Source organism: Helicoverpa zea, chromosome 23 (assembly GCF_022581195.2).
Source record: "Helicoverpa zea isolate HzStark_Cry1AcR chromosome 23, ilHelZeax1.1, whole genome shotgun sequence".
Classification (NCBI taxonomy): domain Eukaryota; kingdom Metazoa; phylum Arthropoda; class Insecta; order Lepidoptera; family Noctuidae; genus Helicoverpa; species Helicoverpa zea.
Genome location: NC_061474.1, coordinates 2,003,406 through 2,015,991, shown reverse-complemented (window position 1 = coordinate 2,015,991; position 12,586 = coordinate 2,003,406). Strand labels below are relative to the sequence as shown.

The 12,586-nt window shown below is 37.6% G+C and overlaps 2 protein-coding genes across 2 annotated transcripts; one reads left to right on the top strand and one right to left on the bottom strand.

The window, feature by feature from the left end:
* The first annotated feature begins 60 nt into the window (after positions 1-60).
* LOC124641971 lies at positions 61-9,547 on the top strand. Its single transcript, XM_047180251.1, has 17 exons — positions 61-228; positions 312-448; positions 570-739; positions 1,190-1,329; positions 2,038-2,221; positions 2,682-2,834; positions 3,275-3,426; positions 3,884-3,954; positions 4,478-4,565; positions 5,860-5,940; positions 6,376-6,428; positions 6,732-6,785; positions 7,225-7,300; positions 7,700-7,829; positions 8,516-8,716; positions 9,083-9,200; positions 9,336-9,547. The coding sequence occupies exons 1-17, from the start codon at positions 61-63 to the stop codon at positions 9,457-9,459; spliced, it is 2,100 nt and encodes a 699-aa protein (XP_047036207.1). The 3' UTR covers positions 9,460-9,547.
* Positions 9,503-12,540, bottom strand: LOC124641972 (sperm flagellar protein 1-like). Its single transcript, XM_047180252.1, has 5 exons — positions 12,423-12,540; positions 11,821-12,030; positions 11,274-11,378; positions 10,690-10,835; positions 9,503-10,365 (listed from the first exon to the last, which is right to left on the bottom strand). The coding sequence occupies exons 1-5, from the start codon at positions 12,538-12,540 to the stop codon at positions 9,802-9,804; spliced, it is 1,143 nt and encodes a 380-aa protein (XP_047036208.1). The 3' UTR covers positions 9,503-9,801.
* Between the last annotated feature and the right edge of the window lie 46 nt (positions 12,541-12,586).

The window sequence follows — 12,586 nt, the reverse complement described above, 5'->3', positions numbered from 1 at the left end:
TAATCGAATAGTACTAAAAAACACTGAAATGCAATTAATATTTTTTTATTTTTATTCCAGATGTCTCATAAATCTCAAAGCAATGCCACAAGCTTGGATACAAATACAGAAGCGTTAGAAATTATCAGAGAAGAGCAAGGTTCTCCAACAACATCTTCTGTGCGAATTACGGCTTCAAAAGCAACCGCAGAAGATTTATTGAAATGCATTTGCCGAAAATATGACGAGGTAGGGACTAAAAAGCCAGAATGTTTAATTTCTTATGTCATTTATTTAAATATTGCATTTATTTTTAATTTAACTTTATGTAGGCTGTTAAAGAGCAAATAGATTTAGACAAACTAGACGAAATACTCAAGGAAAAAGAAGCTGAGCTGCGTGCAGATTATGATAAGATATTGGCAAGAGAGAAGGAGCTCATAAAGGAAAGATTCGACTTCATTTTAATGTGAGCATTATCTTTAATTTGAGTTTTAAAAATCTTTATAATTAGTGGCCATCATAATAAGCATATCCGTCTTGGTAGATACTCTGAAATTATGTATTTTTATTACGAAATTAATCTACAGAAATGAACAAACACGTGCATCTTACATGCTTCGAGAAGCACACAGGGAAAGACAAGAAAAAATAAATGCATTACAAAGCCAATTACAATGTAAAAACTTGGCAGCTTTAATGTATGTTATGTGTACGGAAAGAAGAAGAAGTCGATTAGAAAAATTAAGAATCATTAGAGGTACAATATAATTATTTTTATATGCAAAATGGTTACTAGATATAAGTATGTTAGCATATCGCAAAACAGAAACATTATTGATTTATTTAGTAAGATAATACAGGTTAAAATTATTTCCTGAAAGATCGATTTTCTAATCGATTTAAAAACCTTTTTTTCTGGCAACACTATACCAGTGCCACAACACAAAACCACGCAGGTTTATTTGGTGCGTGAAACGAAACAAAAATCTCGCGCACTATTTTCGCCACCGGGAATGAAATGGCAAATTATGATTAACTGCGTGCGTGTTGGTTTCTAATTTATAGATAAACCATCAAAAATCGCACGCAATAAGATTATTCATCAATTTTATTACTAAATGCTTTCATAATATGAACATCTTTATCTCACCGGCTACTCGTCACGGGTGTCCAAGAGATGGACTAATTCATATTTGTTTTTAAACAGATTACAATGCTTATATAGAAGTTTTACAAAATATATTGACTGAAGGTCAAGACCTTATCCTTCATTTATCGAGAGGCTACAAGACGGCGGCTAGGGTTGACCATGAATGGCGTGAAAAAATGAAAAAAATCGTTGGTGAGGTGGGTATTTCGAAAAATGCGTGTACCTCTAGTACTTAGGTAAATTCCATCATCTATTCTTCATCTTATGTTAAGTATGTACCTGGATAGATATTGTATTACTGCTAACGCTAACTTTGTAGGAAATGCAGATAAGTAGATAGATACCAACCTTCTTTCTTAAAATGGTGACCCATCTATATACGACCACGGTAAGCACAGCTGCTCCCCACTAATCTACTGATAAAATAATTGTTTACCCCACTTCCTAAAACAAATAACACCGAATGCTGACAAATAAGTTCTTAGTAAGTAGGTTTAATTTTAATACGTGCTCGCGAGAATCTTGGATCGCGAGATAAGGCTAGGTATGTATGAGATAAGCACCTATGTAGGTATTATATGACTTTATCTGGGCAATGTTATCGAGACGATTCAAGGTCGTTCAGGCAACTGAGAACTAGCATCTAGATCTATGCAAACGTCCTTCTTATGTTAATCTTCAGTTACAGTCACCTGAAATTAAACGTATAATGTACCTGGCGCTTAATTCTGATAATTTTACTGAAGCGATATACGATTGATATCCAACTGAAATTCAATTACGATTGAAGCAACTGAACCCTTTTATGATTAAAAAATGCCCTCCAAACCGTTTAAACGGTCAATGTATTGAGCCTCTTTACTACCTACCTTGTATGGTATACTCAAATACCTCTAATTTCTTAGTTCCTATCTTTCATCTACCACTTTGCGGGAGGCACTCCAGAAACGAACCAGTATATGCTAGATCTGCCAAAGTTGCTTAAGATCGATACACCAGTAGTCGATGACCCGCACGAGGACCCTTGTGAAGAAGAAGAAGAAGGGGAGGGTCAGGAAGGTGCAGAAGAGAACCCTGTGTTTGAAGAACGTAAGCGGCTTTTAGTTTTTCTTTTTCTACCCAGCAAAAATGAAAAAGAAGAGAAGGTTGGGCGTTTTGGGGTCTGTCTTTTGGACATCTAACTACTTCTGAACGTCAAAACGTTCAAAAAGTGGTGTTTAAGCCAAGATTGAATAATGATTTTTGAGTTTGAGTTTGATGAGCGCTATTCATGTGTCTTGCATATTCTATGAGATGAGACACTGGGATATCTTATCGTAGGTAGGTATCTTTATTATCAAGTAACTATTTCATAAACTCCTAGGTTTGATTGTGAGTACTGAAAAAATATATGTGTCTAGAGTAGATCCACATCCCGCATCTAATCCTCGATTTATAGTCTCGCAGTATTTTTTTGCCTGGCATTCAATGTTTTCTCATTTTATACTTCCGCAAAATAACTTGATTCCATGATGTATCTCAGATAACTATTCAGGAACCTCTCCCACAGCCCACGAAACATCCTGGTGGGAGAGACTGACGGATGAGCCACGTCCCTTCGTCATGTACGGAGACATGGCTGAGTTTAACCCGAAGCAGAGGAAAGAGGTCCTCACTCATTTGAAGGCTCCTAAGACTGCTCCTAAACGATGGCAGCAATATGGTTAGCAGTATTCTTATTCCCATGTTTGAGAAACCACTACATAATTCGGTAACACGTTGTTTTTAGATAAGAATCGTGAGACTTTTTATAGGACAGATAATCGGCCCGATTTTTTGTAGTACGTTCCCCAAATTTAGCTGTTTGATGCCTCGTGCATACCCACAGTGTTTTGAGTATCACGGAGTCACTAACAGCCAAAGCGGACTTCGAACAAGTGAAATGTAACTTTAGACACGCCGTGATACGTCGTCCATCATCATTATCATTGCAACCATAGAACATCAACTGTTGAACATAAGGTCTCCCCCATTGATTTCCTAAAGAAACGATTCAAACCCGCGACCTTCATACAAAAGTCCAGAGGAAGTTGAAAGCTATAAAATAGCCCCACATTTATCTCCTCAATTTTTATAACATAAAATATAATACTTTTTCAACAGTTTTCAGAGACATGTTCTTCAACAATAAGTGTAGCAATCTGAATAAAATCAAGGACTTGTACTTGGAAAAGCTGCCCGTACCAGTCAAATGGGAATGTTCGTATTCACCTGTTAACGATAGGGACAGCAATATGAAGGGCAATTCTAAACAGGTCTGTTTTCCTGAAGGAAATTTTAATTTATCTACTTATCTACCTATATTAATATCTTCTTCTTCTTCTTATATATAAAAATGAATTGCTGTTCGTTAGTCTCACTAAAACTCGAGAATGGCTGGACCGATTTTGCTTTTTTTGGTTTTAAAATGTTTGTAGAGTTCCAGGGAAGGTTTAAAATACGAAGTTCGCGGGATCAGCTAGTTATAAATAAAGAACTGTTTGTTTGTAACTGTAAAACTCCTAAAGCTGAAGGTGTCGAAACTACCGAAGCGATTTGAAAAATTCTTTCACTATTAGGACTACACTATCCCCCTGTAATACAGGCTATATTTTCTCCTTGTTGCGGAAGTAGTTTCCACCGGAACACGGGTAAAAGCTTGTCGATCCTATTTAAAAGCGTAGAGATCTCAGACTAAGATGGATTTAAACTTTGTATCTTTTTGATCCGTAGTCAATCGGAAATATATTTCGAGGGAACAGTGTGGATATTCGTGGCAACATGGGCTCTATTCTCAAGATTATGTAAGTGGTATTTATAATTTAATTACATAAGGGTGTGTAGTACCATGTAAATATAACGATAACCAAACCATAACCAGCCCTCAAATAAGCGCCCATTTGACCAATTTGAGTAGGGCTGCCATCTCGAATTTCGCCAAACCCGGACAAACATTTAAAAAGCCCGGACATTTGGCGTAAATCGCATTTTTCCCCCGAACCTAATTTGTAATCCCTTTACTATTAACATATACTTAAATTCAATGAGGTGCTTCCTTACATGAAAAGTGTCCGGGTTTTCCCCGGACACTTCTTGAAACCCCGCCCGGACGGCCCCCGGACGGCCTCCAAACGAGGACAAATCCGGGGAAACCCGGACGGATGGCAGCCCTAAATTTGAGGCAATTTGCAGCAAGGGATGCACCCTTGCATTAATGGTGTACTTAAGTGTACAAATTAAGCACATTTTTTTTTAAATAACAAATTATTTTTAGTAATGCTTTAGGTACGTTATTTGTTAAAGTATAAAGAGTACAAAATATTTCAGCGCATCAGTACCCAATGGACCAGTATCGGCGAAGACTGAACTCCTCGGAGCCAGGGACTCTATGGAACTCACTTCGACCACCAAATTGGTAATTAGGGTTCCGTACCCAAAGGGTAAAACGGGACCCTATTGTTTTCGCTCCTCTATCCGTCCGTCCGTCCGTCTGTCACCAGGCTGTATCTCATGAACTGTAATAGAGAGTTGAAATTTTCACAGATTATGATTTCTGTTGCCGCTATAGCAACAAATACTGAACACTGGAATAAAATAAATATTTTGGGGGCTCCCATACAACAAACGTGATTTTGCTCATTTTATAAATAATGGTACGGAACCCTTCGTGCGCGAGTCCAACTCGCACTTGGCCGGTTTTTTTACCACATGAGTTATGTTGGCCTTTATTTCACGGTAAAAAACCGCGAGCTATCGTCAAAATTACGATTGCTTGATTTTGCTTTCAAGCTAATAAAATGCTTCAATAGACCCAAGAAGGTTTTATAAATTTGGGCCTTTTTCTACTATCGACAAGGAAGAAACCTTTTTTAAAAAACAGTCAAGTGATTGACACTTTAAATTACAAGTTTTTGCTATAGTGATTTTATATGTCACTGCCTATTTATGTATACATACAATAATATTAAGACTTCAAGAATAAACGACACAGGAAAATGTGTAGTAAATTAATATTATGCGTAAGTGCTTATCTAGGTCGTAAGTTTTTTATTTTAAATGTGCTTTACAACCCATTATGCATATAAATCAGCATCAGTCTTTATATCGTCCCACTGCTGGGTTGTGACCTCCTCGCACACGGAGAAGGATTGAGTGTTAATCACCACGCTTGCTCAATGCGGGTTGGTGATTTCAGACTTATAGTCCAGGTTTTCTCGAGATCTTTTCCTTCACCTTTAATCAGTCATTGGCGTCCCAGATATACTTTAAGAAATTACATAAAAACTTAGAAAAATTGCATTCGTACTTGCCTGACACATTATAGCTGTAATTTGAAAACATACAAGTATAGGTATAATTATAGTTCGGCCATTCAGAGAATGCGTTCCTGACACGTCGCGATTGAACTGACGACGTAACTTTGCAATGGCGTTGCAGTTACGATAAAAATATTTTTGCTGGTTGTTTACCGTTTTAACAATTGAGGAGCATTAAAACAACATTATTATATCAATAATCAATGAATGTAGTTACGTCGTCAGTTCAATCGCGACGTGTCAGGAACGCATTCTCTGAATGGCCGAACTATAATACGTTACCTTCCCTACCTTCATTCTTACCCAAGCAGCGTTTCTTGCAAAGCTTACATTGATCATCATAGGCAAACACTTCTACTACCTATAACAGTAATATAATGGCCTCAATTTCAGAAAGAAAGGATTTCCATAAAACCCCCGGAGCACGTGGAAGTGGATGAAAAAGATACGGTCATCAATATTGGGAAGAAACGAGTTAGTAAAAACTTTCTTTCTTTTCTCTTCCAAAATACTCATGCATATCGAAACTAGACCTACCCTAACTAAATAATGCCGTCTAGGCCGTTTCTCACAGCGACTGTATTCACTGAGGTCAGCCAGTAGCGCATCCGGCCGTGCTCTCACTGTGGCGGCATATTGGGCTGACAAAGTGTAGTCCCACTATAAGACACGAAAGAAGAAGAAGCCAGCTGCGCAGGACATATTATAGTGCACAAGCCTTTGCTTGGACACAGGTGCACTCACTATTCCTTCACTCTCATAGCCCGATGGGACGGCAATCCGAATCCGACACGACCGGAGAGATATCGAAAGCTTAGAGATTATTATGCTCGTGAATACTTACTTCTGTAGGTATTCAGTTCATTTTAAAAACATTTGCTGATAATATTTTTTAATTTTTTCAAACAGCTATCAGTTTTCGACGTGCAAGATGAAGAAGAAACCGTAGAACCAGTTGCGGCGTAAGTATAAAAATGCAAATTTAAACGGGACCCTTTATTACGTCGTCCGTGTATCGTCAGGCTGTATCTCATGGACCGTGACAACTAAACAATTGAAATAATCACAAACGGTTAATACTTACCTACTTAAGACAGAACTAAATAAAAATTTATTAGGAAAATCCCATAAAACAAACGCGATTTACTTTTCGCTTATTCCTCGATATACTTAGTAAATAACGAGAAAGCCTACACGATTCCGATTCGCAAATGACAGATTTTCGGACTTTGCTATAACTACTAACTGTTATTTCATTTTAATAGAGAACCTGTGCACCAAGAAGATGAAATAGTTGATGAATCAATGTCACAACTCGGGTAAGGATTTTTATGTTGCCATCGTACTTATAATTCCTTTTTACTTTTACTGACTGTAAATAGGACTGCATCGGTGTAAAAATGGTGTAAATAAATACAAATCAAATATATAAGCATCTCTCAACAAAATTTCCTGCACATGTACACCCCTTGCACTCAAACTTTCTCGGCTAAAACTATTCAAAAATAGTTTATCTGCAGCGACCAACACGATTTTCCTAGCCGCCATTTTTTCATACAGTTTGGTTTGTCCTACTTTTCTAATCGTCGGCCCTGCGAACACCTGCATCTGCTGCTGAATTAATCTGTTTTGGTCTGATAAGAAAGGAATTTTAGACTCTTGTTGATGAAATTGCACCCTCCTCTGCGTAGGTATCACTAGGACAATACGTCAGACCTAATGTAACTACTCAGGTACTAAAATATTTTTTCTTCGCAGGAGTATACATAATGACAGTCTGTCAGTAATACAAACACATGTACCTGAAGCTGACCACAAGATTAACTACGAAAGGGTAAATAGTCTACTATACTTTATAAAGGGACCATAAATCTTTACCTACATAAGACAGGTGATAAGATTTTTCGCAATTTCTTCTCCTAAAAGACTATACTGAGCAAGTACAACGTTGTGTGGCTCTGATAGTTTGCTACTATAGTTTCCGAAGGGAAAGTAAAGATCCCATTGCAATGTATTTTACACCCAGACATTTCGGTACAATTTATACCATAATCTTTGTGGACCTACACCAAAGTTTGTCCTTAATTAAATTTTTTCGTCAGAGAAACTACCTGCTAAGTCACTTGCATTTTGCGCTCTTGGCAATGTTGCAAGACAATGCAGCAATGTTAAACCATTAGGACCAAAGGATCATTTTCAAGAGCTCATATCAATGGTTTTATGGTGTTAACAGGTATGTCCCATGGAGAAGTGTCAGCGGCTCCAAGTGGACTCCTTCATGAGGTCTCTCCCGCCGTACATGAGAGCTAACCCCTTCACTCATTTCGAACAGACCTTTGATCAGTATGAGACTTGCACACCAGGTAAATTACTAACTGATATAATATCAATGTACATTTGTCCCCCACAATGGCTTTTTAATCGAAAATCTAAGACTATCGCACCCTGCGTCCACTGTTGGACATAGCGGTTTCCAACACTCAAAAAAACAATAACAATCGTACTTAGTTACTTTGTACATGTTTTCAATTAAGTAACTCCCCTATTGCAGTCCACTGCTGGACATAGAAGGCTCCGATCTTATATTTATATACTCAACCCGCGTGTAATATAGGCAATAGGCCTAGATAATATTTAACAGAGCACTATATTCATAGCAAAGATTACCCTAATGTAGTTTTCGTGGCGATCGAAAAGAGAAAGTAAAAACTTTTTGTTTGGGTTTTGGTAGGTACAGTGACAAGAAACCTCTGCCAAAACAATCCGAGATTTCCTATTTTTGTTGTTTTTCTAAAAGGTTTTAAGTTTTCCTTACGTACTCCAACATTCAGCTTTCTACGCATTTTGGTTTGTAGATCTTTAAAACTTTAAACTCAATAGGCACGATACGGAATAAAAAGAAATGCTATGCTTTCTTATAACCCTAATTCCTACTAACACTTTCTAACTAATAACCCTTCACTACTAATATACTAAAGTAGGTATATGATAACTATATAACCCTTGTATTCCCAAAATCATTCTAATAAACATCCCTTACAACAACCAGAACAACTGGAGATGCTAAAACAGCGGATAGAGAACAAGAAGGTTAAAGAAGAAGAGGAGCTATCCATAGAATCGTCGCCCCTGTCCGAGTGGGTAGGCAGAGGAGTCGCTTGCCAGACATCCAACCTCTCTCTCGACTTACCTCCTTGCGAGTGCTATGTCCCCAGCCCGACACCCGTGTCCAGCAACTATACTTTCAACCGTGAGTAGACACCTATTATTATATAGTCATCATGTGGGTGGGCTTCCAGTCTAACCAGATGTAGCTATGTACCAGTGTTTTAAACGAAGCGACTGCCTATCTGACCTGCTCAACCCAGGGCAACCCCCCCTAGGCTACTGGCTTCTGACTACCCGTAACGACAAATATGTTCAAATGACAGCCGGGACCAACAGTTTATCGTGCCCCTAAATAAATATATGTAAGATTAGACAGACGATAGACGTCACACCTCTCAGCATATCTGCTTACCCCATTCAGCTCAATCTAACAAGAAAGATTTAATAAACATGATAGGCTATTGCCAAACGGAACGAGCTAATCCAATTCTCCTTCTGTTTATGCCAGTACAAGACCTGATGCCAGTGAAGCACGCAATGGACGCAATCCACCGCGAGTGTCTCTACGACGACAATATCAACTTCAACAGGTTCAAGCTAATAGGACAGGACAGTAGGGCGCAAGTGTAAGTAAAACTTGTCAATTAAGTAGTTTCCGCTCGTTTAGATTTATCTATCTCTGAAACTGCTTGACCAACTCACGATTTTATTGCAGCTGCAGTTTTATTATAAGCTAATATTTTACCTTTGCGATTGTACAGAAAAGAGGAAGAACCAAAGCAAGAACCAAAGCAGGACTTCATGAAAACACGATACGACGAAATAAAGAAAATATTGAAACAACACCCCAGCTTACTGGACATATTTCAAGCCAACACTAAATAATGATATATTTCAGTCAGCCAATGAAACATACGTCTCGTGTAAACTTTTTATTTCTAAATCATTAGTAACAAACAAACTAAAACCTAATAAAAACATTGAAAATATAACAGATGTATTTTATACCTACGATTAAGAATTATGACTAGTACAATTTAGATTGTCCAAAACTTTCAATATACCAAACACGATCACTATAGAAATTCATACATTTTTACAAAGTCATTTTAGATTGTTTTTAGCTTTTCTTGGCACATACAATGTTTTGTTGGTTTTTGACAACTCTTATGACCAACATTGAAATAAATTACAGTCCCTACTATTTGAGACCTCTAGAATTAACTTCTAATTAACCATACTAGTATCTTGTCCAAATTCTATTGGTTTACTGACATCTATTGGTTTACTGATATCTATTGGCTTACTGATATCTATTATTTCATTATGTATAGTTTCTTCAATAGTTGTGACATTTTCCTGTGTGTCTTTGAAATCCTCAAAACATTCCACTTCAGCGTAAGCCTCATATTTTTCTTCTACCAACTCAATTTCCTTGAAGACATCTGACTTTATTCTATCGACTGTGAGCTTATCGAGGTCCATGACGGCTATTTCAGTAAGACTGGGTTTCGAAATAGTTTTCATTGAATCTTTGGCGACAGGAATTCTGGAATCGTCTATCTTACCTTTGGAATCTACACTTCTTAGAGAGCTGGTTTTCATTGGCATTATAATGCACTCGTTCCTATGGCTATGGTTGGGACTTGGTGGGACGCTGTCGTATGGAACTGAAAGATTATTTGTTAAAGCTTCGATCTCCTTCCGCCTCGACTGTTTCCTTTCTAACTGGTTTTGCAGCTCATCTATTCTCTCTTCTTTTAGTTTCAGTAAATTGTCTAGGTGTTCTACCTGTGTGACATTAAATAAGTTCTAATTATATCATGAACGTTACTAAACAATTGGCATTACTGGCATCCATTAAGCTGCTTTTACAAATACCAATGAAATGAAACGACAAGTCTTGCTTACAGTGAGTAATTTTTGACGTTCTAATCAAATCCTATCATCCATAAGCTAGACTAGTCGCTTGTTAGTCCTACAAATCAGATATAGGTCTGGCAACTACGATATTCAAACTTCAATTTAGTTATACATACTTTATGTACAAACCGGACTTAACGCCTTAGGCATTCTCTGCCAGTCTACCTTTCTATCTTCATCAATTTCACCAACCTTTTGTTTGAGGACCTCAGCAGCTTCCTTGGTATCCTTGAGCTCCTCCTTGAGCAAGCAGTACGTGTCGTAGCTGATCATCTTCTGCTGAACTGTCTCCAGCACGCCGTTGACCCTCGTCTTCACTGGCACCACTAGGACGTGTTCTGAAAATATACCAATAAAAAGAGAATTATAATATACCAAAATACCGTTTTTATTTGTTCGAATTTGCGTCTTCTGATTTCAATTAGCACAGTAATTTTTCTACCCTGTATGTAGGTACTGTATTTACGGTATTTGACTATTACAGATAGCCTCATACCATTTGTGAGCAGGCACCAATTGACCAGATTCAACTTCAAAAAGTTAATACAGTAGGAAAGGTAACTATTAAGCCATTGCTGGCCAGACAGAAATTACTTTCACTTCGGATTTCAAATCCAACAAAACCCACTAATAAAACACCATAAGCATCAATGCGTACCGAAAACAACCACAATTGTACCTACCTCTTTAACTATCTGGCACGTACTGACCATAATTTTGAGCTTATCCAAAGCAATCATTACAGTTAACGAGTGGTAAGTAAAACGAAAGGTTACCATCATCACCGCAGGCCTCGTAGTAACTGCCTCCACTTGACAGATTCTGTTCTGCTTCCTTTGCCGATTTATTCATTTCCTCGTCACGACGGATTTTATCTCGTACTGGAATTAGAACATCATTAATCTTAAGCTGAATACTGAAACACAGTTATTATCACTGTTTCCCAAACAGTTGTGGCTTTTATAATGGCTGTAATTATAGAACACAATTCCAGAGACAGTGAAGTGTGTCCAGATATTGGAATCTAGAAAACCGCGAAGACGAAATTTCAACACAAACAAACTCCCCCCAAACCAAATACATATGTATGTAATTACATTAATTGTAATGAATAAATTTAAACGTAATTTATGTGCCAAATGCCAAAGTCTGGATAGGAATAGACCAGAAAAACGAATAGCAAAACATACAAAATAAATTGTCAACATGAAAAAGATCGATGTTGACAATTAACAGACAAGGATAGAACCGCGTAGCAAATTGCGTGAACAAAGCGTCAACTTCAAATACATTTAGTTATAGGACAGAAGAAAAAAACCTCACCCATTACAAGTACTCTCTCTATAATCCCAGGAGCACAGTTAGCCAGCTGTTCCATGGTGTTACAACAGAGGTTGAGCTTGAGCTTCTTCAAAACCTTCCTGTTCAGGGTCATCCAGTTGTTCAGCTTCAGCGAGTGGCTGTTCCGAGGCGGGTAGTTGTGCATCTCCACTAACTTTGGATAGTGGACGTTCAGGATTTCTGCTAGGAGGACTGCGGAACGGACAGGTGGAGTAATTACGTAGGTACATATATGTTCCCTTCTTAATCATAACAAAAGAGCTGCAGGTAAGAGTGACAGAGTTTTCTCAAAGCCACCTGACGGCCTCTAAAAACTGTGTCCTTAAAGTATTATGAGAAACTCGCTGGATGCGTAATAAATTATTTAAATACTATTTAGGTCCAAAAATAACTATATCTATGGTTTTATTTGCACTTATTACACAAATGCTTAACTTTTTTGACCATCATTATTCTGACAGCTTATCCTACATTAATATGTTCGAGAGTTCTAACTTCTATGTAAGTAGGTAAATGTAGGTAGAAGTATGGACCCTTAAAACGAACATAGCATTAATTAACACTTAAATTATTTGAAGGCTTACCAGCATCAGAAAAATCCCTGTTAATCTTTTTTGTAGGCCTCGACAATTTAAAAGTATCGACCCAAGCCAGCACAGATTCGATTTCCGACAATGGTATAGGGGAGTCAAAGTTAGTCATTTTGTACCATTTATTTATATAAATAATCAATTGTTTTATTTATACT